The 25524-nt window shown below is 59.1% G+C and overlaps 3 protein-coding genes across 4 annotated transcripts in view; 2 read left to right on the forward strand and 1 right to left on the reverse strand.

Annotated features, from left to right (window-relative positions):
- Positions 1 to 13616, forward strand: part of STK11 (serine/threonine kinase 11) — a gene marked incomplete at both ends in the record, with an annotated part of 32017 nt that extends 18401 nt beyond the window's left edge. Inside the window, 3 exons of the mRNA XM_079546815.1 lie at positions 1072 to 1129; positions 7816 to 8009; positions 13408 to 13616. Of these exons, the coding sequence (XP_079402941.1) occupies positions 1072 to 1129; positions 7816 to 8009; positions 13408 to 13616 (461 nt within the window). The remainder of the gene's footprint in view (positions 1 to 1071; positions 1130 to 7815; positions 8010 to 13407) is intronic.
- Positions 13617 to 16137: 2521 nt separating this feature from the next.
- On the reverse strand, positions 16138 to 19667 carry CBARP (CACN subunit beta associated regulatory protein; the record flags this gene model as incomplete). The annotated part of the gene is made up of 9 exons (XM_079546650.1): positions 16138 to 17302; positions 17491 to 17674; positions 17765 to 17972; positions 18048 to 18176; positions 18288 to 18462; positions 18537 to 18702; positions 18892 to 18953; positions 19077 to 19222; positions 19620 to 19667. The coding sequence occupies 9 exons, from the start codon at positions 19665 to 19667 to the stop codon at positions 16138 to 16140; spliced, it is 2283 nt and encodes a 760-aa protein (XP_079402776.1).
- A 1529-nt stretch (positions 19668 to 21196) lies between these two features.
- On the forward strand, positions 21197 to 23456 carry ATP5F1D (ATP synthase F1 subunit delta). 2 transcript variants are annotated; one of them, XM_079546816.1, is made up of 6 exons: positions 21197 to 21326; positions 21575 to 21728; positions 22055 to 22143; positions 22591 to 22718; positions 23057 to 23096; positions 23329 to 23456. In XM_079546816.1, the coding sequence occupies exons 1-4, from the start codon at positions 21207 to 21209 to the stop codon at positions 22711 to 22713; spliced, it is 486 nt and encodes a 161-aa protein (XP_079402942.1). In that variant the 5' UTR covers positions 21197 to 21206; the 3' UTR covers positions 22714 to 22718; positions 23057 to 23096; positions 23329 to 23456. The 2 variants fall into 2 exon arrangements, with proteins under 2 accessions (XP_079402942.1, XP_079402943.1); XM_079546817.1 differs by lacking the exon at positions 23057 to 23096.
- The last annotated feature ends 2068 nt before the right edge of the window (positions 23457 to 25524 follow it).

Genomic DNA, 25524 nt, shown 5'->3' on the forward strand with positions numbered 1-25524 from the left:
CATTCCAGCCCTCTGTTCCCAAATGCTCATCTGAAGGCACCTCCTGTCCCTGTGTGTCCACTGTGTCCTTACAGCAGCCCTCCCCAGTCGGTTGTCCCGTCCTCTTTCTCTCCTGTTGAGAGATCTGTTCTGCTCCTGGCTTCCATTCCCCTCAGCTCCCTGCAGTGTTCTCTCCCCTCTTCCCAAAGCCCTTCTGCTGGTGCTTCAAGAACAGCGAGAGGCTTTTATCCAGCAGATGCAAAGCTGCTTGCAATGCATAGCAGTGAGAGTTTGACGCCCATTAGATGAATATTTTCTTGGAAGCTCGGTTGGAGGGGTTTTGGATTCTGCTGGATGATGCTCGTTAGGTCCCACTGAACGGCCTCTGAAAAATACAGCAGAATTTCCTGTCACTTCTGAGGAGTTGTGAAGCTGTTTTGAGATCATGGAGCGGAGTGGGCATCTCATAGTCTGCTTTGTAAGGAATCACCTCCTTCTTTTCCAGGGAGGATCCAGATAAACTATTTTCTCCCCATTCCCCTCTCCTCACCCTGATCCCAGCAGCAGGTGCCAGAAATCAAGACTGGCTCAGGCAGAAGGATGGATGGTGGGATGGGCAGCAGGATGGTTTGTGTCAGTTCTCCCCAGCTGTTCTTCCAGATCAGAATATCACTGGGCTGTAGAGTTTCGGGGATGCTGAGCAGGTGGATGTGTCATGCCTGAGGCCTGGGCTCTTCCACAGAGAAAGTTCAATAGCGTTATCTGTGAAATGCAAAGTCTTGCAGTTCCTTGCCTGGAGACACGTTTGGGCCTGTGATCTGGGGCTGTACCAGTCTGTCCCTGCAGGGTGAAGGAGGGAAAGGTCATATCCACCTTGCAGGTGGATCAGGAGTCAGCGCTGGGGTTGGGGTTTGTGCTGAGCTCTCTGGGGCTGATGCAAGAAATGCTTCTGCAGGTGAAAGTGCCCAAAGCTGCCAGGAGGGCCAGGCACAGGGGCAGGGGGGTGGGAGGGAAGGGCAGCACTTTATGCTTCTCGTCTTCAGTTTGGCTGAGAGCCTCTGTGATCACACCTGGACTTTTTCTCCTTTTCAGGGATGCTTGAATACGACCCAGCCAAGAGATTTTCAATACAGCAGATAAGGCAGCACAAGTGAGTGTTCAGCTTCTTCCTATTAGTCATTCTCTTTCTGCTTCTTATGCTAATGTACCTATGCTATTGCTCTCAACTCATTTTTCCTTTTGACAGCAGACACATGGAAGTCACTAGATAACCTTCCTCCAGCTCTGCTGGAGCTCTGGCAACATCCACTTGGCTTTTTTTCCCCTCCTATTAGAGCATCCGGTTAGAGCATTTGAATTGCTAACCAGTAAATAATGAATATGTTGAAAATATGTTCCTAGTGCGACTGGTTCTTGATAATTAAGGGTTCTGGGTAATTTGTTTCAGAGGCCAGCTAGCACTGATGGAGCAGGGGTTCCCTGAAGCTGGTTTCAGTAATGTGTTGGTTTTCTGGACGGCCTGGTGACAGAAATATCCCTTCATATTTGCTCCATATGGAATCAGTATGTTCCAGGACAATGGGATTTTTTTTCTTTCTCTTTAATGTCATCCTCCTCCTTCTCCCAAATCCTCTGCTTTATCCTTGCCTTTGTCTGGGGGGGGGGGAGAGGTCGTTATCTGAGGGTTTTTTCCCCCTTTTTTAAAGGATCTGTTTGAACACGCTGCCTCTGAGCAGAGATTTCCTGGGCGGATAAAAGTACAAGAACAAAAAAGCATCATAAGGATGCTTCAGTGCGGAGGCTGCATTAGCTTATCTCCTGTTTGAATAGGAAGTGCTTCTGAGGACATGCAGAGCTGCCTGCTGGACCGCAGATGCTCAGCAGAGGTCCTGCCTACAAGCTTGCCCAGAAAGCTTCTGGGAGCCTTGTAAAAACAAGGCTCTGATCCTGTAAGGCAGTGGGCCTGCTTTGTGCTGCCTGCAGGCAGGAAGAGCACTATTTTTGTTTTTTCTGTTTGTTTCTCTGAGGAAAAAAAAGAAGTGGCAGTGGGTAACAGTGTGCTGTCAGATGAGGATCCCTGGTAGACGTTATGGCATGGGAGATGTCTGCAGGAGCTGCAGAACAGAAGCAGACAGGCTTGAACTACACTGGTGTTCTGCAGAGGAGCAGCTGCAATTGCCCCTGCAAAGATCAAAGGGGCTGGGGGGGCAAAGCTCATGTAACTGCCTGGGTAATTAATTAAGCAGTCAGGCAGAGTCTTCTAATCGCCTCCAGGTGCTGTGCATTGGTTGTTTCACTGGGTCTGGGAGATGACAGGAGCAGGCATTTGCTTTTCAGGAGTGCCCTGCCCCATATACATGCTTCCCAGTAAAACAGTGGGTTACAAAAGACACTGCTTGGGGCTGGCCTCTTCAATGCTGCACAGCACTTAAAAACTGCTCACCACTCTGTATAGAGATGGTCTTGGAAACAATAGCTCTTGCTGTTAGTGACAGTCCTCCCATCTTCCTCTGAGGGCTAGAGAGCTTCAAGCTAGACAGCAAAGCACTGCATCCCTTTGTGGTGCTTTGTAATGGAGTAGTTCTGCTCATTGCAGTGATGTTGAGTGGTGAGCAGCTGCCACGAGCTCCAAGTGATGCCTTGTCAGTGAGCACAGCGAGGGAGCAGGCAGGAATTAACTCTGTGGAGCAGATCAGCAGGTATGTCAGTGAAAACACTGAAATGCCAAAAGCATTTGTTCCTCAGCAGTGCTGTGGGTCCAGGTGTCGCACTGAGCTGCCCCTAAGCTTGGGCCAGTGTAGGTGGCTCTCATGTGTTACTGTCTGCCGGGATTTGAGCTGCTTACCCAGCTCCTTATGTACCTGGTTTAGCAGGGAGCTTTTGCATCAGCTCTGAAGCCAAGAGGTTTCTCTAGAGGCCCTGCCTGGAGGTAGCAGGCAGGAGGAAGTAGAGCGTGCTCCTGGCATGGGGGGCAGCAGCATCTCTGTGCTGTGTGGGCACAGCCTGCCTTCTAATTGGGCACAGCTGCTCCTGGTGAGCCTTTAATCTCATAGCACCAATAGAGACTGAAGAGAGACTGTACCTGTGAACACAGGAGCATTTCCAAGGTTCAGTCTCTTATTGGTTTTCTGTGAGCTTAGCCAGTGCTTCTTAACAGGCTTTTCTCCCCTATTAGTAATTGCCTCCTTCTTCCTGCTGTGGCATCCTAATAATTACATCACTCACAGCAGAGCCTGCAGCCCTGGGCTTCCGATGTGGCTGCCCATCTCCTTTTTGTGGGGCAGCACTGTGTTAAAGAATCCGGCTCGGTTCTCTCCTTTTTATTTTTTTTCTTTAAATAGAAGCAAGCTTTGCCCTTAGCTCGAGCAGACCCTGCTTTATTTAAAACCAAACAAAGCAATTGGAAGGACAGCAGGTAGTCATTCAGGTCCTGTCAGAGGGTTTGGGGAAAGCATTTTGGTAGAAAGTGCCTTGATGGCTAGAACTTGTAGACATCTGGTTGGGGTGGAGGGAGGGGTGATGCTCAAAACAGTTTTGGGTTTCTACACTCCTCTTAGCCCTCTTGAGCTGCACGAGTGGCCAAGCTGCTCCTTCTGTACAGTGATGCCTCTCTTCTGGTGCAGCACTGAGGGCACGAGGCTTTCTCAGTGGATGTGGGGAATGCTGAGCAGGAGTTGAGTGCTGCTTGGTGAAGCGCTGTAGCTGCTGGAGGCAGCTTGATGGGGCAAAGCAGTCAGTTCCTCCCTTTGTTCTCAGAGCTATTCTGAATGCTTTTCCCTTGCAGTGGCAGCCCTATCTGAAGAATTCTGTAGGAAGGATCTGCCCAGTGTTGCATCTGCCAGCTGCCTTCCTCCTCTCCTCACTTCTGCAGCTGAATTCTCACATCAAATTCATGTTTCAGCATTTTCTTGTTAGCTCGGTCCTGCTGAATTACTTCTCTCAGCCCATTTCTCGATGGTTTGAAAAGCATTTCAAAGCAAAGCATGCAGCACTGGCCCAGGATTTGTAAACTGCAGTGAATTAAAACTCTCCCAGCCTGTCATCCAAGTTTCTGAACCACCAGAAGCTGACCCCTGAATAACAATGAACGAGCCTTGAAACCTGCTTTTCCCAGAAGGATCTGGGGAGGATGATGCTCAATGAAAACTGACACTTTTAGTTCACCTCCATGACTGCTGTGTACTCCTGGGTGGGGGTGTGGAGCAGTGAGGATGTGCTGCTGAGAGCCAGGGAGCAGCAGCCCTCTCCCTGCAGATCATTCATGGTCTCCTCTCTGCCTCGTGCTTTTGCTGAAGGGCTTAATGCTTGTACACTGCAGTTTGTAACTAATTCACTGACCCTGCTGCAGCACTTAAAGTGATGAAGTGGATGCAGAATTCTACCTCTGTCCCCTGTTTCCAAGGCAACCATCTTGCCTTCCTTCTCCAGAAGTGTCACACGTAATTTGTTCAGTCATAGATACGTTTGCAAGAGTTTATAGCAAGGCAGGGGAGGCACCTCCAACTCTCGTTAGCGGCGCTGCTTGCTGACATGCTGTGCTGCTCCCGACTCCGGGATCACCTCAGAGGTTGGGAACACGGCGCTGCTGGGCTGTGCTGCATACCTGTGCACTGCAACCCTGGGGAACCCCCTCTGTCTCTCTGGGTTCCTTCCCAGATGCTGAGTTTGCTCCTTGGCTTCTGTGCCTGACTTGGAGGGGTTTCCCTTAACGTGCGTGCGTGTGCTGCTGGACTCTTCCACCCCTTTGCTGTGGTGCCATGCAGGGATCTCTCTGTGCATTGGTGATGTGAGCTCTCTTCCTTTCCTTTCCTTTCCTGCACAGGCACCTGGCTCTGTCTCGCTTCCCTGTGGCAGGCACATGGGAGGGAGGGAGGCTTTGGTTCTTCTGCCCACGTTTTGCAGCTCAGTTTCGTAATGCGACTGTCTGCTGCGTGAAAGGAAAGCGAGTCTCCATCTGTGCACAGAACACCTCACTCTGTAGGAGTCTGAACTGTGACCTTTGGGTCTTGCATCAGTGAGGGGAGAGCTGCTTCTCTTACCTGCTTGCTTTTTGTTTGTTTGTTTTCTAATGCAACTGACCTGAGGAGCGGAGCACCTCTTTCTGCTCCAGGAGTTGGAGCAGTGGCTGCAGGGGCCGTGCTGTGTGCCTGCTGAGCAGGGCAGGCGTGCACTTGGCTGCTTCTTGTGGTGACTGTGACCCTTCTGTAAGCTTGGAGCCTTCAGGCAGCATCATGGGAAGTGGCAAAGCTTTCATAGCTGCTCCTCACTGGCAGGACAGCGATCTGCAGCCCAACATCTGCTTGCAGAGAAGGCTCTCCATATCCAAAACAAGCAAACTGAAATATTTGTGGCCTAGAATGGGAAGTGAATTAGCTGTAAGTATTCAGAGGAGGCAGCTGTGCTTACTGGTTCTTATTTTAACCTTGCTTATACCAGAACTTGAGAAGAGCAGTGTGATGACTTCTGATACAAAATCCGAGCTGGGAGGCTGCAGAGCAGGCAGACTCAATAAGCACTGGTTGACCCAGATCCTTTTTTTCATTCAGCCTTGACCCTTGTTATCTTAGCTCCCTGTAGATCATAGCAGCTCTGTCTGGACCCTGCTTCTTGTCTGGCAGGTTCACAATTAATGCTGTGCTGCTGTCCAGAGCCCATGCTTTGCAGGCATTCTTAACAAGCTTGCAAAGCTTGAGAGGTGATCTCTGCTGCTGCTCCCTTTGCTCAATTTTAAGGCCTGGGAGCAGCTAAAACAGCCTCACAGGCTGCAAGGAGCCTGCCAGAGGATGCTGTGTGCAGGCAGTGCTTCTGAGATCTGCAAAAACTTATTTTCCCCTAACTGATCAAACAGCAGCCTGCTGTAACACTGGGTAAGCTGCTGTGTGCGCTGGTGCAATTGACTCAGAAATCACTAGTAAAATTGTTTGGGAATAAGTGATGAAATAGACACTGTCAGCAGTGCTCAGACCCAGGCTGTGATCTTGTGTTGGTGAAGGCAGTGAGGCAGTGCTCAGTTCCATCCTCAGCACTGATGGGGATGGAGCTGCTCTGTGGCTCAGCCAGTCAGCAGCACCTTGAGCAGGAGCAGGGCGTTTGGGGGAGCCTGTGGCCCTCAGCAAATCTTCACTACTCACATTTAGTGCTGGTGTAGAGAGCAGCATCTCTGTCCCTGCTGGAAAATTGCTTGCCAGGAAATGCTCTGCTACTCCATAAAGAATTGCTCCAGGCTCCTTCCAAGAGGACTTTGATTTTCTTAGAACTTCAATGAATTGCTCTGCTCACTCTATAGCCTCATTACCATGTATGCATATGCAAGTATTTGAAATCACCTCCCAGAGGATGGGATCATTATGACTGGAGTACAGTGATTCAGGTTTCAGCTGTTAATAAAAACCTATTTTTACTCTCCTGGTAAGTAGGACAGAAGGAAAGAAAGAGGCAGAGCGAGTGTTTTTCTTTTGCTGCATTTCAGCTGCTGGAGATTTGTGGGCTTTCTCCCTTTAAAATATTCCTTTCTTTGGCAGTCATTCTGATCCCATTTCTCCAGTATATCCCATTCTCTTCGGGTCCCTGGCATTTAGTTTGGTTCCCTTTAGCTCCAGTGCCCCTGGCAGGAGCAGCTGATGGCTGTGCTGGGTCAGCCCAGGCGCTGTGTGCTATCTTGGCAGTCGGTTCCTTGATGAAAGCAGTCTCCCAAGGAAAGGAAATCAAATGATCAAATTAGGAGCATTGTGTGCCACGCACGTCGCTGAGGAAGCCAGCCACAGCATTTGCTAAAGCCATTGGCCCAAATCTAGTTATGCTGGTCCTGTTGGCTTCCTGAACTTTCCTTTGCTCTTGTAATGCTGCTCTGTGCACCAGAGGTCGAACTTAACACGTTCTGTCACCTTCCCAAAAGATGCTGCTTTCACCAGGCTGCAGCTGTAGGAGTGCTGGTGGATCCTTGCCAGTGCCTGACTGGGATGTGCTGACCTCCCAGGGTCATTCCTCCATGCAGGCTGAGCAGGGAAGGGCCAGATGTGGTTCTGTGCATGACAGCAACGTGCTCAGTGCCAAACCACAACAGATTTCCTGTTGGAACTTCACCTTCTGAAGGTAGGGGCTGCCTCACTCTCTGGTACTGCAGAAGGCAAGGTGCTGCCTCCCTCCACAACTCCATCTTATTGCAGAGGAATGCTGGAGGGTCCCAGCTGAGAAGCAGGGCTTTGAGCTAAGGTCCATCCCTCCTCCCAGTCCCGGTGGTTATGCTTTCATTCATCTCCTAACTCCTTCCTTTTGCTGAGTGACTTGATTAGAATGCCACTTTTGCAGGAGGTGAACAGACAGTGATGTGTTTAGCTCTCTCTGCTTTTTGAGGGCTGTTTGCAGTTGATTCCAAGGCAGCACACTTTGGTGGCCTACAGTAGGAAATAAGAGCAGGGGAGAGGGAAAAAAATGCTTTCCAGGCTACCTCCTGCTGTGGAAGAGTCTGAGCATCCCTTTGTGCAGATAAGTGGTGTCCACATAATATTTAGCAAGATGAGCACAGGAGTGCAGTTGATAGGATGAGTTTCTTCTTGTGCCAGTGCTCAAATGACATCCAGACCACAGTGCCAGGGGAGGGGGCTGATATCAGTGCCCACCAGGGAACCAGGCTGTGTTCAGAAGATAGTTCTGACTGTGAGAGCTGTGAATGTGTTCTGCCTGCAGTGGCATGGCGTTGCCTTGGAAGTTCTCCTTAACTCCACGCAGCTCTGAATGGGGGTGGGATGGGATCATCTCATGCCGCTGAGGATTTCTTGCTGCCTTCAGAAAAGTGAAGCTGTCCTGATGGAAATTTTACTCTTGGACTCTTTGCAGTTGGTTTCGTAAGAAACACGCTCAGGCAGAGACTCTGGTGCCCATACCTCCTAGCCCAGAAACAAAGGACAAGTGGAGAAGTATGACGGCGGTGCCTTATCTGGAAGATCTGCATGGCTACAATGAGGACGAAGATGATGACTTGTATGACATTGAAGATGATATCATCTACACTCAGGACTTCACAGTACCAGGTAGGAGGGAATGATGCTGGAATGAGAACAGAGGTGACTCTTCCTTTGTCCATTCAGAGTGTTTTAGGAAAGGCCTTGGGGTCTGAACGCATCCTCCCAGCAGAGGAAGAGAGCATTGATTATTAAGTGATGTGAGTGACTCACAGCCAGCGAGCCGTGATGCTCTGGATGCTTTGGTCCTTTATTTGATCAGCCAGGATGTCCCTTCCTGTGTGCTGCCCATCTGCTGATTTCCTTCCTTCATCCAGTAATAGCTTGCTCCTGCTGAACTGTTGTTCAAGCACACTTAATTCTCTTGGTTGGCTTTGCTAGGCTCGCTGAGTTATTTTGGAGCACAGCCCTGAAATGACTCAGTGTTCCGAATAGATGGCACATCTGGGAGAGAAGGGTGCTTGTAGCCTTGTGCTGAGCCTTTTTTTTTCTGCTCTAGTCTTGGTAACTCAGTGTCCAAATTGCCCCTTTCTCTATGGGGGGCTTCCTGTTGCGTTAAGGTAAGCCAACCAAGTAAGAGGAGGGGGGTGTGGATCCAGCCGTGTGGTTTTTGCAGTTGTGGTGACTGAGCTGTGATTCTTTCTCTGCCCCCTCTGCACTTGTGAGCAGCAGATTGAAAGCATTTCCGTGCTACCACTGCAGGCAAAGCCTGCTTGGCTTTACAGCTCTCCAGCAGCAGTGCTGATTCACTTCATGACGGCGTGACAGGAGTTAGCTGGCTGAGCTTTCCATGTCACAGGGAAAGCCCTGGTTTCTGTAGCTTAAGGCTAACCACGCTGCTTTGGTTTCTTCCTTAATGGCAGCTCGGTTGGCTTCTCTCAGTGAAATCAAAGTCTGATTTTACCTGTGCAGGATTCTCATACCTGAAGGCCCTGCTTTTTCTCTTCATTTTCCGGTTAGGTGAAAACTTCTTGAGGCACGAGCACAGAAGAATAAAGCGTTAGGCCTTGAATAGCAATAAACCTCATTGTGCCCGGAACTCCTTTGGGAATACCCAAAACTTCTTTGAGAGAACCCCCATTGCCCCTCGTGGCAGAGCTTTCTGAGGGCAGAAGAGCTGAGACAGCTCAGCTTCCAGCCAGGCTCGCTTTGTTGGGTGTCACCCCTGGATGCCAGCCCCAGCAGGGCTCTGCTCAGCTGTGCAGACACACGGGTACGGATGTGGGTCGTAGGTGGAGCCTCCTGAGATGAAGGGAGCCACATCAAAGTGAAGCAGATCTGTTTCCAAGTGCTGATTCACTGGTGACAACTGGGTAATTTATGACCTTTTCTAATTGAGATGATGTCCTGCTGCCAGCTGGGTGACCTGCAGAGCTCTGTCCTTTGCTCTGTTACATCCCACAGACTTTTCTACTAGAGTGTGACCAGAGATGGACCTTCCATCTTAGCCTAGGGGGGCTTCATGGAAGGAGGCATCCTTTTAATGGTAGGCTCTCAGAAGCATGCACTTGGTTGCTAGGGCCTTGTAAGTACAGAATAGGACTTGCCAGGTGCCTCTGTTGTCAGAGGTGACCCACTTCCTTCTGCAAGGGCTCCTGCCAGCAACAGCCCATGTGCTCAAGGTGTGAAAAAATGCCTGGGCTTGAAAAAGCCATAACCAGTATCACTCAAAGCCCCATTTTATATTTTAAACTTGACATTTTCCACCTCTTGAAGCTGCTTCAGAAAGGAAAAGAGGTACGGTTGGTCCATCTGCCCATAACCTCCCTTGGAGGGCCAGGCTTGCTGCTCATCTGTTGCAGCTCGCAGCCGAAGCCAGAAGCCCACAGGATAGTGTTACTGCTTCTTTGGCATCAGCATAGAGAAATAAACTCGTGCCTGTCTCTAACGGTGCCCTGTTGCTTCCCTGTGCATTCCCAGCTGCAGAGGAGGAAGCTGAGGCAGGGCGTAGAGGAGAGAGCGGAGCGCTGGGAAGCCGTGACGAGCTGTGTGCAGGAGGAAGCTGTGCTCCCATTGGAAAAAGGCACGGAAGAGGAGTGAAGGTTAGCCTAGGCCCCAGAGCACTGCCCTCTCGGGCTTCCAGTGGCCTGAGCTAATGGCTGGTGCCTTTAACCAAAGGCTGGCTGAGAAGGAAAGCTCTACCTGACCTACATTAAAGGCGGTTACTCTGCCCGTGCACCCCAGGCTGCTCCTGCTGAGCTGCCCCACAGAATCCTGCCTCTTCTCACTCTAGCTGAAGTGTTTGGTTTCTCTCCGACTCCTGCAGTGCTGAGCAGCTTGTGTTGCCGCTTGGTTTGTATTCTTCTTGGTGATTAAAAAGTGGAAACTTAGGAAGACTCACACAATTAGTGATTGTATGTCCTGCAGGCTCAGGGCAGTTGTGAGCGTTCTGGTTGCTGCTGAGTGTCTCTGCCTCACAGCCCTGCAGCTGGGCATTGCACGTTGTTGTTGACGTGCCACCTCCCTGCTGCTCCTCCTGCTCAGGGAGCTGGGGCTGTGCACCGTGCAGCAGTGCTTGCTGTGCAGGAGCCTGGTGCCCATGATGTTCCCCTGCTTGGGAGCTTCTGACAGTGGGAGATCACCTCTGGAACTGTCACATCAGCTGTTACATGCTCCTCATGCAGACAGCGCTATTTAAACCCAAATAAGGGCTGTCACATCAGAAGATGACAGGCAAATTACTGGAAGATGTTTGAAGTTCTCTATGGAGCTTGTGCTGTTTCAGAGGGGGTAAAAGAGCTGTAGCTCAGTAGTGGCCCCATAGACCAGTACTTCCCATATTATACAGTGGCTGGGTGGGCTGAATGCTGTTCTATGTCACTCAACTGCAGCATGGTGATGAATTTTAGCCTTCCAGTTATTTCAAGAGCTATTTTGCAGTGGGCTGCAGTGAAAAAAGCATCTTCCACCAGCCCATCTCCAGGCCCTCGTCCAGCACTTTCGTGTTCCGCTCCCGTAGCGATCATGGGCTGAGCTGGGCGCTCCCTGACAGGGGGGTTCCTGGGGGACAGCAAACCCTGCAGTCTGGCTGCAGCCCCAGGGATCCCTGTGCAGCAGGAGGAGGGTTTCTCTGGGCTGTGTGCTGCCGTGCTGCTCTCTGAGCAGCTGTCACACGGGGTCTTTGGCAGTGTGAACACGTGTGGATTCGTGTTCCCAAACCACGGGTAGCATTTAAGCACAGGGTGCAGTCTTCTCCTGCAGACAAGTCACCTAAGGCTGCTTGCAGGGCCGCTTAGCAGCCTTATTTTAAAGAGATCTTGGCCAAAACATCACAAAAGGATCACAGGGCTGGTGTAGGCTGCCTGTGGGAGCAGTGGGGTGACGAGCCCAGCAGGAGCTCTGTGCAGCAGGGGCAGCTGGCACAGAGGATACCTTGTCACTAGTCTTCCCCAAGGCTTCTCCCAGGATCCTTTGACGTTGCTCAGCTCTATCCCAGTGTCACATTTCTAACAGTGACGCCGTATTAAAGTAAAAATAAAGAAGCCAACCCCCTTGTAAGTGACGGGTGAGTTCAGTTTTCTGCTGGGCAGGCAGCGCAGGAGCGTGCCTGACTCACAGGAGTGGGTGTTCAGGTGGGGAGGGGAGGAGGAAACCTCATTAAATCTTAGTTGAGAGGAAGAAGGGGCTCTGCGAACATGCCATTATTCTTAAGGGGCTCTTTAAAGATTTATGCAGCTCTGCAGAGCCTTAAACAGGACGTGCCCCTGGTTCAATCGGTGTTAAACATCTCAGCAGAGGGGAGAGCAGCGCGTGCCTCCCTGCAGAGCTGCTTGCCAGGGCCCGGAGCATCTCGCTGCTGCGGTGCTGGGTTTGTGTTCGGGTGCTCTGCTTTGCTCTGCTTTGCTCTGCTTTGCTCTGCTTTGCTCTGCTTTGCTCTGCTTTGCTCTGCTCCCTCCATAGCAGCTGTGTGGGGGTCAGAGCTTTGTGTCCCCTCCCACAGCAGTGCCTCTGAGGCTGCAAAACAAACCCTGGTGTCAGGGAGGTGCGTTTCTCTCCGCGTATCCCTGCACGCTGCTGACAGACGCCGTGATTCAAAAGATCTCCACGGGTGTTTTTTTTTTTTTTTTTGGAACCTTTCCTGTGCCTGAATGAACGGGATGGAGCCATTAAGAGCCGTGCGAGGCAGCAGGGATGCACGTGCTCACCACCTCTCAGCCCTCCCCTCTCTCTTATTTTTAGCCCTGGGCTGATGATGGTCGGTAGGATGTGGCTGCTCGCGCACGCAGCGCTGGCCACGGCTTCCGCGGGGGCAGGCAGTTGCCAAGATTTCATCCTATGCTGAATTGTTATTTTCATTAATTTGAACGTCAGCAACTGTCAGCGGTGAAGGAGGTAAAATTAGCCTGCAGCTCGTCCTCCCTCCTCAGCATCCATAACGGCCCCCTGGGATTGTTCTTTTCGCTGGGAGGAGGAGATAGGCGCACAAAAGAGAAATAAGCTGTTGGGATATTTCCCCCCCCCCCCCCTCCCCAGTCAGAAATGTTCATTGCTTTGGTCAGAGCAGCCCGGCCAAGGGAGGGGAAGGGTAAGTGCTCAGCTGTGCTCTGAGGGTGGGTGCTGAGGTCTCTGCTGTGGCACCCAGCCCCCAGCTGGCACTGTGGGGCTGTGCCAGCGCTGCTTCTTGTGGGTGCTGGGCTGAGCCTTTGGATCCCTGCAGCTTTTTGGGGTTGAGGTAAGTGCTGAACGTGACTCTGAACCAAGAGACCAGACACGATGTCCCCTCGTGTTTGTGAATGACTTCCAGCCATGGAGGAGGACGTGCTGTGGGTGCACACAGCATGCAGGGAGGACCCCCAACCCCTCCTAGTGCCCCCTCTGCCCCATGTTGTGGGATGAGAGCTGATGCGTGGAGCTGATGCTGCGCTCGGCCTTGGAGGAGAAAGGATGGAGCATCCTCTAAAGAAAATTATACATAATCATCTTACAGCTCTCGCTTCCACTCAAACCTCTGAGTCATAACTGAAGGGCCCTGGAGCGTGACGTTCCTGGTGGAAGGAAATTGCCGTGGTTGGATCTGGGGTGGGGGAGCAGGGGGACCTGAGGAGCCCTTCCTTCAGCCCCATGGAGCTGCAGTGCAATGGGAGCGCGGCGGTGCCCCTCCTGCCCTGGTCAGAGACCCCCCCCGAGTCACTCCCCAGGTACAGGGATGTGACTGGAGCCCGCATCAGCTGTGCAGCACTGGGATGCCTCTCTTGGGGGCCCTGTGCCCCCGGTGCTGAGTCACTGCACTGAGCTGGGCGGATGGAGAGGGCTGCTCTGGGGCCGGCGGAGCAAACCGACCCCATCCATTGCAGGGCACACAGCTGTGCCCCGGTCCCTGCAGCGGGATAACGCCCTTCTTCGGCTGGAGCAGCGTGAAACTGCTCACCCTTAGCCTTCAGTTTCTTTCTCTGTTCCGAGTGTCGGAGAGCACAGGCGCTCCAGCGGGGCGGGCGCTGCCACGGCCTCACGCTGCGTTCCCTTGCAGGACAGGTGCCTGAGGAGGAGGCGGGGCAGAACGGGCAGAGCCGCGGCCGGGGGCTGCCCAAGGCCGTCTGCATGAACGGGACGGAGCCGGGGCAGCTGAGCACCAAATCCAAGGCGGAGCGTCGGGCCAGCGCCTCCTCCAACCCCTCGCGCAAGGCCTGCTCTGCCAGCAGCAAGATCCGCAAGCTCTCCACGTGCAAGCAGCAGTGAGCCGGGAGCGCCGCGCTCTGCACAGGTACGGCTTGGGGCCGGGGGCTCGGGGGGCGAAGCCCCTCCGTGCTGCCAGCATCTCTGCTCTGCGGTGTGGGGAGGTGCAGACCCCCCCCCCGTGCCAATGGGGGGCCTGCAGTGCTCCTGCACGTGGCTCTGCTCTGTCCTCATCCTCCCCCCCCCCCCCGTGCTGCTGTAGGACCCCCTTCCCCTGTGCCCCGTTGTGGCTGTGCCGAGGCACCCCCTCCCCTGGCACCGGGACCCCCATTCTCCACCTCTCCGCTCCCAGCGTTGCCACCCTCCTGCAGGCAGGGAGCAAAGCTGTGGTGCGTGGAGGCTGCAGCAGAGCACTGGGCCTCTCCAGGGGAGGCTGCGGGGGTCTCCCCTGCTCCAGGGGTCTCCCCTGCTGCTGGGGCAGCTGCAGGACTGTGGTGGCCACGGCTGTGCCCAGACCCCCCCACACATTTTTCTCTGATGCTCAGGGATGCTGAGCTCCCTCCGCTCCCCCCTCATTCTTCCGGCTCCCTCCTCAGCTCCATCCCTTCCTTCCCACCCCTCATTCATAAATGAGGCAGCGATGAGTCAATGCTCAGTGCTCATCCACCCCCGGCCTCACGCTCGCTCTCGTCACCGGCGCTCCGTGGGGCTGAGGCTGTGTTATCTGTTTGGATCACGACCAGCTTTGTGGTGTGAAAAAAAGCCAGAAATAAAAGCCCATTCCTCCCCCCCTGCAGCTGTCAGACCCGCACTCGGCTTTAATCTTTAATTCATGGATAGGAGTGAGTCACCTGTGTGGGGAGGCACTGCGCTGCCAGCGGATGGATGCCTCTGCTCAGGGCTCCCCGGGGAGCTGCTGCTCTGCTGCCCCACAGCTGCTGGCTGCCCCCCAGCTGCTCACTGCCCTTGGCTCGGGGCTCAGCCCTCTGCTTTGGGGGGTCCCAGCGTGGCCGAGGCCCCTGTTTATATGTGGCTGCCAGGCCGGAGGCTGCCTGCTTCCAATGCTGCCCTCCATCCAGTGCCATCAAACCTCCAAGAGCAGAAAGCAGCCGTGGCTCCTGGCTTTGAAGGAACTCCGCGGGTTGCGTTTTCCCTTCGGGTTCGGCAGGCTGTGCCGGGCCATCCTGACTCCTCTCTTCCGTTCTCCTGCAGTGTCCCAGCGTCCTCCCCCCGCTCAGCGTCTCCTGGGGGCAGCCTGTGCTCACCGAGGACCCCCACCAAGGAACCCTCCCTGCCCCCCCCCCCCCAGCCCCTCGCTATGGACAGTGCCCGGAGCCCAGCGCTGCGGGGAGCCCCCACAGCCCACCTGGGATGGAGGACCCCGACCTGGGGGGGGGGAATCCGCCTTCCTTCCTCCCAGTCACTCTTTGCCAATCAAGACACTGATTCTCTTTTTAATTTCACGATGGAAGGGTGGGATGAGCGGGGCTGGGGGGTTTCCCCCCCCCCTCGCCCTGGCTGCGTAGAAGTCGTGCAAAGCCATTGCCGTGCACTTTATGTTTTAGACTACTGTTATATATTATATATTTTCCTCTCTTTTTGTTTTGTTTTGTTTATATTTGCGGTATATTTAGAGATTCCTACACATCGTGATGTGTTTAAAATAAACCAGATGAGGAAAACAACAACAACAACAAAACCAACAAAAACCAACCCAGGTATTACAACAAAGCAAAACTCTATTAAACCTGCATGCTGTAAAGGGCTCGGAAAAGGGAATTGGGTGCATTCAGCGTCTCTTTTTTTTTTGGGTTTTTTTTTTCCTTTTTTTTTTTTTTAAGAAAAAAAAAAAATAAAGTGAAAAGCGAGAGGTGGGGCTCCTGTCCTTCCTCTGCACCTTGAGGGGGGGATGGGGGAGCTCCTGTCCTTCCTCTGCAGTTGGGAGATGGGGGGGGGGGAATGGAACGGTGGGATCGGCAGGGTGAGAACGGCGCTCACAGCACTCACAGCCTTTGGTTTTGGTTCGGTTGGTTTTCTTTTCCTTCATTGATAGATTTAAAAACGCGGAGTTGGAGGTGGTGCTTCGGGCAGAGGCTCTGCGGAGGGGGAAGGCGCGGCCCGACCTCTGCGCTCGCATGCAATGGGGGGCACCGCTGCCCCCCTCCCTCCCCCCCTCCCCGCCCCCCGTGGGCCGATGTGGGGCCGTTCGGTCCTTTTTATTTGCCCCCCCGTCCTTGGGAACGCAAATAGCCCCGCAAAACCCCATCCCGCCATACAAAGCCGACCCGCCGTGCGAACCGAAACACCGAAACATCGCCTTCCTCGACGGGAGGAGGAGGGCGAGGGCTGGGAGGGAGAGAGGGGGCGGCCCCCACCCCACGGCCGCTCTGCCCCCCGGGGCCGCCCCCCGCTTTTCCATGCCGGTTCCCGGCGCCGGGCGCAGCGCCGTTATTGCTCGTAGGAACCACCGCGGCTGCGGAACGGTCCCCTCCGCGCCGCCCCCCGCCCTGCCGGCGCGACGCCGCCCCGCGCCGAGGCTCGGCTCAGCCCCCCGCACAACGCGCGGACCCGCACCGCGTGCGCCCTACGCGGGGCTGCGCTCGGGGGGGGCATCGCCGGCAGTTACGGCCACCGCGCTCTCCGTGTCCGCCCGCAGCCCCTCCGCCTCCCTCCGCAGATGCCCGAACAGCCGCTCCTCGATGCCTCCCGCTATCTTGTCCAGCAGCTCCGCGTCGGGACGCGGCTCCACGCACCGCCCCGGTCCGAGGCATTCCTCCCCGCCTCCGCGCTCGGGCCCGGTCCGGTGCTCCTCTCCGGGCTCCTCCACGATCACCTGAATCTCGGGTTCGGGCAGCGGAGCGGCGCCGGATTCCGCCTCGGCCGCCTCTTCGTCCCCGGCGCTGACGATGCGGGGCAGCGGCCCGTGGAATCGGGCGTCCAGCGGGGAGTTGGCGCTGTCCCCGCGACGCAGAGGGGTGCGGTGCCGTTCCAACGCGGGGTACCGAACCCCCGGGTCGCTGTACTGCTTGGCGTGCTGCCACTGCTTGCGGAGGTGCGTGCGGGAGCGATGTTTTCCGCGCGGCGGGGATTCGTCGAACTGCGGGTCGTGCCGCACGAAGGCGTTGAACAGCGCGTCCGTCTTCTCGTCGATGCTGTAATCCCTCCTCGGCGACGGCGCGTCCCGGCCCGCCAGCATCTGCCCGTAGGGTGACCAGGCCAGGGGGCTGTGGGTGCGCACCGGACCCCCCCCGCCCACCGCACCGCGCCGCGCTTCCTCCTCCTCCTCGTCCTCGTCCTCCTCCTCCTCTTCCTCGTCGGGCTCGCGGCCCTCGAAGCTCTCGAAGATGGTGCCTTTCCGCCCGGCGCTGGTGAAGCAGATCCGTTTCTCCGACGCCGTTTGATCCGCGGGCGGCCCCTCCTCGCTCCCCCGGCCCGGCGCCTCGATGGAGGCGTAGCCGCTGTCCATCTGCAGCAGCTTGCGCGTGCCGGGTTCCGAATCCTCCGCCTTGGGCCGGGCCCAGAGCTTCTCCTCGGGGCCTTCGGCCTCGTCCAGGGAGGAGGAGGGGCAGGGGGCCGCGCCGCCCGACGAGACGCTGTCCGCGCCGTCGCTGCGCACCGAGTCCTGGTCGTTGCTGCGCTCCGACGCGGCGTACAGCTCCAGCGAGGCCCGAAGGCTCCAGATGTCGTGGCCGACGCTGCGCTGCTCCGGGGCCGCCGCCTCGCTGGGGCTGTCCTCGCCCGGTTCTAACCTGGGTTTGGGGCGGGGGGCGGCGGGGTCACGGTGGGGACGGCTCCCATCGCTGCGATGCGGACCCCACCGCCCCCCCCGGTGCCCACACGAACCCGTCGCCCCCAAAAAGTGGAACACCGCCCCCCCCCGCCATGCACGGGCCGCCTGCCCCCCCCCCCCCAGTCCCCTCTATCTACTGAAAAATACCTGCCGAGAGAGGGAGGGGGGCTGCTGGGGGAGGGCAGGAAGGGGCCGCCCGCGGGGTGGAAGGCGACGTCGTCGGTGTGGGCGATGTATTGGATGATGTCGGTCTGGTGGGGGTCGCGATCCTCCTGGTCCATGCTCTCACTGGCTGCACGCTGCCGCTGGAACTGGCGGCGCTTGGGAGACCCTGCGGGGGTGCGGGGTGGGGGGGGGAATAGTCGCATCCTTGCAGAGGGGTGCAGCCCCCCCCTCCCCACTCGGCTCCCCCGGCCCCCACCTCTCGTGTCCAGGCTGGATGCCCGCTGGGTGCTCTCCAGTTTCCATTTCTTGATCCTGAAGTAGGGGCTGGCCCCATCCAGGCTGGCGTGCCGACGCAGGCGGGTGAAGAACTGCAGCACCGGACCCTGCGTAGGGGCTGGGGGGGCATCCCCAGGGCTGGCACTGCCTGCAGTTGGCCCCTTCCCGCTCCGGGGCGCTGCGGTGAACTGAAGGTGTGGGGGAGTCGTGAGCGGTGGCTCAGCCCTGGGAGCAGCCATGCACAACCCCGGCCCCACACTCACCGAAGGGCCCTCCCCAGAGTCGGAGGAGGTGGCGGGGCTCCCTCCCGCTGTGGAGTTGTAGGTGTCCCCGGGCAGTGCTGAGCTGGGGCACACGGTGTGGCCGGGCTGCGGCACGGCCCCTCCAGGGGGCTGCGGGCAGAAGGCATCAGGGGCTGCACAGAGCTCTGCGCCCACAGCCCCATCCCCATGCCACCCTTCAGCCCCCATCCAGGTGATGCCCACCCCTCCCTGGGTGCCCACCTGGAAGATGGCGAGGCCGGGTTTGGGAGGGGGCCGGCGGGGGGTCATGGCCAGGCTGTTCTCACTGGACTCGCACTCATGGATGGTGACGATCTTAAGGGCGGGCGGTGGCAGATGGAGGTGCGTCAGGCGGGCGTTCTTCAGGTGGTGGAAATCCCCCTCTGTCAACGTGTACCTGGGGGGCACAACGAGTCACGGGGCGGCCCCACAACCTACAGCTTCTCCCCCGCCAGGGCCCCCAGCCCTCACCTCCGCCCCTTCTCCTGGGTCTTCTTGCCCTGCTCATACAGCGCGGCCTCGTTGAAGGAGACGCGGCGTGCGCTGGAGGAGCTGGAGGACAGGAACCGCTCGCTCTCTGCATCGCGGTAACTGGAGGCCGACAGGCACTCGGGGTCCTCCACTTTGATAGTGATATCTATGGAGAGGAAAGGGAGGGCTCAGCCAACAGCCCCCCCATGGCGGCACAGCTGAGGCTGCACGAACTCACTGCACCGCTGCGTGCTGGCGGCTGGGACTCACAGTGAACAGGGGACAGCCCAGGACCCGCTTTGCCACCCCCCTGGAAGCAGCATCACAGGTGGGGGCACTGATCCCCACTGCTCACCCTGGGCCTGCTGCGAGTCATCCAGGTACGTCGTGGTGGTTTTCTCAGGGTCATCGCTGGCTCTGCGGAGGGACCGGCGGTCAGAGCTGCCCCGTGCCAGAACGAACCGTAGCAGCACCACAATGGGTGCCGCGGCCACGAGGTGCCACCGGCCTTGGGGACACAACGTGGCCCATCCCACCCACCTGGAGTGGCGGCGGTCGGCCTCGCAGCAGCGGCGACAGATGATCAGGATCCCTGAGAGCAGCACCAGCGTTCCCCCGATGAAGATGGAGAGCAGGGCAAGCAGCAGCACGTAGCCATCCTGGGGGGACACCTCGCCGGGCAGCGCCTGCGCAGGGCAGGGAGGGGTGAGATGCTGTGCAGGGGGGACGCGTACTTTTTTCTGGGGAGGGGAGGGGGGGGAAGGGGGGCTCCTCCAGAGGCTGCTGCCGTGCTGCTCCCCCGAGACGTGCGCTCCCCCGCCGCCCCCGGGCCTGCTGCTGCCTTCACCACGGCAACCGCAGCCTGGGGAGGGGGGGGGGGGGGCTGAGCAGCACACCCAGAAAGAACGGGGACGGGACCCCCGCGCTCAGCCCTACAGCTCTGCGTGTCCGCAGCGGCTGAGCGGGGCAGGGGAGGGGCCGCCAGCTGGGCGATGGCAGAGGGGAGGATGCTGCCGTGTCCATGCCGGTACCCGGCGCTACAGCCGCGTCCTGGGCTCCCACCCCATCCCCGGGGCTGCTCACCGTGCTGCTCTCCGTCGCGTTGTCCCACGGGGTCGGGTCATCGTTCATGGTCCGATCCAAGCCGGGTTCGTCCTGGGCCGGCGTGAGACAAAGGGGGAGCGGGGTGGGGCCGGGGGCGGTGGTACCGGGAGGGGGGGGTCCTGCCCGGCCCTGCCCGGCCCGGCACCGCGGAGCTGAGGGAGGGACCGAGGGGAGGGCCGGGATAAGGGATGGAGGAGGGTGTGGTCGGGGCTGGAACGGGAGGGAGGGGCGGGGGTGGGGCCGGGGGGCGCTGGGTGCCCCGAGCGCTGTGACAGCGCCTGAGTCAGCGGGGCCGGATGGACAGAGAACGAGCGGGTGCCGGCCCTGCGGCGGTGCGGACCCCGCAGCCCTCGGAACGGCGCTGAGCCCCACCGGGGACCGCGTGTCCGCCGCCCCCGTCCGTGCGTTCCTCACCCGGGGGCTGCGCTGCGGACGGGGGAGGGAAGGGGGGGGGCGCGGCAAAGAGCCCGAAATGGGGTCAGAGAAAAATGTGAATGGAGCGGGGAGGGGTTGGCGGCAAAGGGGGGGGGGGAGGAGGGAGCGATCCGGCCCCGATGGGCACCGGGGGGCGGGGAGAGCCCCGATCCCGCTCGGCCCCGGGCAGCCCCCAGCGGAGGGGGGGCACCTCGGGGGGGGGGGGGGGGCACCGCGGGGACCCCCTGCCCAGGGCGAGAGGGGAACGCCGCCGCCGATCGCCGATGATGGAGGAATTCCGTCTCCATGGCGACCCGGCGGGAACAGCGCGGCCATTGTCTGTGCCCGGGGACGGTCCCTGAGCCGCCCTCGTGGTGCCCCCCCACCCCCCTCCGCGGGGTCCGGGCCCGGCGGGCGGATCTGCCCGGACAGCGGGGGCTGCGGGGCAGGGAGGGAGCCGGGATGCGGGAAGCGATGCGGGAGGGATGCGCGCGGCGCCGGTGACAGCAGCCCCGGAGCCCCCGGCACCTCCGAGCGCAGCAGTGCGGGGCGGGCTCCCGCCGGTCGAGCCGGCTCCGGCTGTCGCGATAGGCTCTGTCGCGATAGCGGCGGGAGCGCGGCACTCACCTACAGCCAGGGCCGGGGCTCCATCGCCGCCGCTGCGTTCGGTGCGGTTCGGGCGGCCCCGGGATTTATGAATGAACCGGAGCCGCCCCCGCGCGGTGCGGGCGTCACGTGGGGACGGGGCTGCCCCGAGCCCGCCTGCACCGGGGCCGCCCGCACCGGACCGGCCCGCACCCCGGCGCCGCCCGCACCCCGACCCCGCATGGCCGCGCCCCCCACCGGCCCTGCCCGTCCCGCAGCCCCGCGCTCACCCGGCCCCGAGCTCCGCGCCGCCCCCGCCCGCCCCGCAGCGCCGCCCCCACCCGCAGCCCGGGCCGGGCACGGAGCCGACCCTACAGTAAACACCGCGGGTAAACAACCGGGCGGGGCGCGAAACTACGGTTCCCAGGCTCCCTCGCGGCCGCGATGACGTCACTTCCGGCGCCGCGCGCGCTGCCCCTCGGGCCACGTAGTCCTTGGCGCAATGCACGCCGGGAGCTGTAGTCCCGCCGCCCGCCGTCCGCTCGCCCTTCGCCGCCGCCGCCCGCCATGATCCGCGCCCGCCAGCTCCTCCGCCTCGCGGCGCTGCCGCCGCCCCGCGCCCGCTCCTACGCCGATGCTGCGGCCGGGCCCGCGGCCATGGCCTTCACCTTCGCCTCCCCCACGCAGGTACGAGCCGTCCGCCTTGTGGGACGGCACCGTGCGGCTCCGCTGCCACCGGCGTGGCCGCACCGAGGTCTCTCCGCGCCCTTTTCCCAGCCCGGTGTTCCGCTGTTCCCTTCCGACCCGAACCCCTCCGTGACCCCATGAGCCCCTCCGTGCTGTGACCTTCCATTCCCCCCCCCCCCCCGCCCCCATTCAATGACCCCGTGCTGCTCGCGCCGCCCCGCGGCTGCTCACCCCTCTCCCCCCCATAGGTGTTCTACAACGGTGCCAACGTGAAGCAGGTGGACGTGCCCACCCTGACCGGCTCCTTCGGCATCCTGGCCTCCCACGTCCCCACGCTGCAGGTCCTGAAGCCAGGAGTGGTGACGGTGTACGGAGAGGACGGCACGGCCACCAAATACTTCGGTGCGAGGGGAGGGCGGAATGGGGAAGGCATCCCCGGGCCCCTCGGGGGGAGCTCAGCCATGGGGTCAGCTCTGCTGCAGCTCTGCTGCCCTCCCTGCTGAGTGCTGGATTCCCTGCGGGAGAAGGGATGCGCCGTGGGGCTGTGTTTGGGGATGAGGTTTTGTACAGACGTTCCTCTGCTGCACCTTTGCTTTGTTTGATGCGAGGCTGAAGGATGCTGTGGTTCGTGTTATGGGTGAAGTTTGATGGCTGGTTTTGTCTGAGGAGCCATCAGGCTCCCGTGCTGACCCCCACAGCAGTGCCTGACCCGCTGCCATTCCTCACAGTGAGCAGCGGCTCCGTCACGGTCAATGCAGACTCCACGGTGCAGGTGCTGGCGGAGGAGGCGGTGACGATGGACATGCTGGATTTGGCTGTAAGTACTGCACAGCAGCTTGGGCCGGCCTGACAGCCAGGCTCCTGCATGGAGGGCTCTGTGCCCCACTCCTCTGTGTGGGGTTGCTGTCTCGGGGCCTTCCTGTGGCTGCACAGCATCTGCCAGGACCCGACTCCTCATCATCACCCACTGCTTGGGATCAAAGGCTGCTCCTCCCCGACAACTGCATAGAGAGGAAGCCCTGTGGTCACTTCCCCTTCCCCAGGCTCCATCCCTGCCCTTGGATAGATGTGGTCCTGCCCCTCCCCACCCTTCTTCACCCCCAGGAGCAGCATTCCCACAGCAGGGCCTGCCTGCAGCAGGGCAGCCCAGCATGTGAACACACTGCCTGCGTGGGGCTGACTGCAGTGGAGGAGAGGGGGAGATTGAGGCCCCGTGTCCTGCTCTGGTCTCTCAGTGACCCGTTTCTTGTGCTCTCACGTTCAGACTGCAAAATCAAACCTGGAGAAGGCCGTTTCAGAGATGGCTGCAGCCTCCGACGAAGCTGCTAAAGCCGAAGCCCAGATTAAAGTGGAAGCCAACGAGGCTCTCGTCAAAGCCTTGGAGTAACAGGGGTAAGCATCCCCGCATCCCAACCGGCGAGCACAGGGCCGTCCCGGGGCCGCTAGGTGGCAGCCGCAGCATTGGCAGCCCGGGGCCGGGCCAGGCACAGCCCACGGTCACGAGTGGGGCCCCGCTGGGACGGGCAGCCCGGGGCTGGCCATGGAGCAGGCTGCATTCCTGGGGCCCCGCAGGGAGCGGTGCGGCCTCTGCTCTGTGAACACTCCCTTCCACTGCAAACAAACAGCTTCTGTCTCGGGGGAGGTGAGGCGAGGCTGCTTACCTCGTGGCCCATTTTCTCTGTGCCCTGCTAAGACCGTGCCTCATCCCTTTTCTTCCCACGTGTTGGCAGTTGGGAGGCTCTCTGTGCAGCGCTGTGCTGTGCCTGGCAGGTGAGTCACTGCGGCTCAGCTGGCCTCTCCCCGGAGCAGGTACGGCAGGGCAGCGCTCCTCTGCTATCTCCTGATCTCTGGTCTCGCCGCCCTTTGGCCCTTGAGGTCAGGTTTTGAGGGGGCACCCAGTGGTTCTCGTTTCCTCGCAGCGAGGCTGAGCCCTCAGATCAGGATCCACTGCTCTGCTGAGCCCACCCTGCATTCACACCGACTCCGCCTCTGTGTGTTGCAGGAATCCCACTGACGCTCTAGAAAAACCCCAGGCTGTCCTACTTGTTCTGGCTTCCCCGTTTGTACAGATGGTGTGGGACAAATGGAGGTGGAGAAACTGCTCTGATCAATTAAAAGGAAATGCAGTCCTGTCTTGTGGCGTGTCACCTTCTTCCGAGGCAGCACAAGCAGCTGGGAGTGGGGCAGGGTCTGCAGGGTGCAGTGTTACCTCCAGATCTGTTCTCGGGTGCTGCTGGGGGTTCCTGGGGGGAGGTTCACCCCAGGCTCAGCAGGCAGATTTGATGGCTCTGTCCTCCCTGCCTCTAGTAATTCACCAGCATTGTGGCAGCACAGGAGGAGGAATCTGCAGGGCAGTGCAGGTCCATACTGGAGGCTTCCTGTCCCAGCTCCCCCCGCCCTCCCCCAGCTTTGCTCAGCCTCCAGACTCCATTGCTGCAGGAGCCACACCGGGCCTGTTGTTTCTGCACAGTCCTTCCTGCAGCTGGACGGCAGCTGCCCAGCTCTGACCCTTCTCCCTGCTGCTATGGGCTGTCACCACTTCCCCTGCGTGTGTGGCATGCAGAGCAGGGGGAAATCTCCCTCTGCTCCATGGAGACAGGCTCGGTGCGAGAGGGAAGCAGCTGCTGGGGGTGGTGGGAGCCTCTCTTCAGTCGGTGCGGCGCGGGGGGTGCTTGGTGGTGCTCCACCAAAGCTGCCCTCGCTTTGGGGCTGTGCTGGTGCCGGTGCCCCCTCACCGGGGCAGCCCCGGTGTCCCCTGTGTTGGGCAGGAGCTGCTTCCTGGCACAGCAGGGCTCAGCGAAGGGCCCAATCCCCACCCCAGACTCCTAAGGATGCATTTTGCCAACGGCACCATCTGCTGTGAGGCTGTGAGCTCACTGCCGTCCTCCCCACACCTCCAGCGGGGATTTCAGGCTCCCTCTGCTGCACGGAGCGTGGGGGGGGGGGGGGGGGGGCAGTCTGAGGGTCCGCTGTCCCCACGGCACACAGCAGCCCCCCCCCCCCCCCGCTCCCACCCCCTCATCCCTCCATGCCTGCAGCGCACACAGCAGCACTCGGTTATTTTCGGCGCTGCCACCCAGGATGTAATCTCTGCTGCCTCCTCACCGCCACCTCCTCCCCCTCCTCTCTCTCCCCCCCTCCTCCCCCCCCCCGACAAGTGATCAAAAATAGTGCCTGCGGTGTTAAATTTCTCGCTCAGGAGCTTATTAAAAGCCTCCCAGTCCTGACGCTGAGCCTATTTGAGGATCAACCCGGTCCCATTTTCCGAGCCGCTCCCGCGCCTTTCTTTCCCCTTTCCCTCTTTTCTCCCTTTTCCTTTTTCTCGTGAAGGTCACACGTCGGCTCTGTGCGTGAGCGAAAGCCTCAAAGCCGGAATGAGCTCTCATTAAAACGTCTCGGGAATAACGGGGGCCGGGCGGCCGCGCTGCCCTCGGTGCCGGCTGCTATTTGCATTGCGCTCTGCCCTCCCTCGGCACACGCGGCCGTTTTCTTTCCGACGGAAGGTGGCTGCGTTTTGTCATCGGATGGAGGAGCGTTGGCGAGGCCGGGAAGCCGGGAACGGCCGGCTGCTATTTTTAGGATGGGAAAAAAAAGTGTCTCCGTCAGCATCCTCGCATCAGCTCTTCCCACTGCCTGCCGCCGGCTCCATTGGAACGGGGAAGGGGGGAGTGGGGGGGAGGGAGGGGGTCCTGGTGCTGCGTGCTGCCTGCTGGGACATGTAGTTGGGGGGAGGGGGGGTTCAGCCCCACATCTGGGGTGGTGGGGATGGGGGGCTGCATCCCTCTGTGCCCGCTTGTTCTCCTGTGCAGGGGGGGTTCAGCCCCGGTGCTGTGGGCAGGGGGCTCTGCCTGCCCTCCCCACCTCATCCTCCCTCCCCCGTTGCCCAACTTGATGCCAGGAGAGGGGCTGAGGCTGCAGGCAACACCGGGGGTCCTCTCCAGGCCCAGGACGCTGCTGCAACCCGTGGTTGGTGCTGCAGAACTGGGGATGTGTGCCCCACAGCGCGATCCCATGGGTGATCATCCCCACTTCTCTCCTCTCCAGCACATCCTGGCATGGGGATGTGTGGTTCAGCTGCTCAGCGCAGCCTGCAGCGCCAGAATTCCGGCATCCCTGCAGCATCCATCTATGCAGGTGGGGCGAGAGCCCCTTCCCTGCTGTGTTGGGGGTGCAGGCATTGGGGCCCTGCAGCACTACA

The sequence above is a fragment of the Tetrao urogallus genome, assembly GCF_951394365.1.
Source record: "Tetrao urogallus genome assembly, chromosome: 25".
NCBI lineage: Eukaryota > Metazoa > Chordata > Aves > Galliformes > Phasianidae > Tetrao > Tetrao urogallus.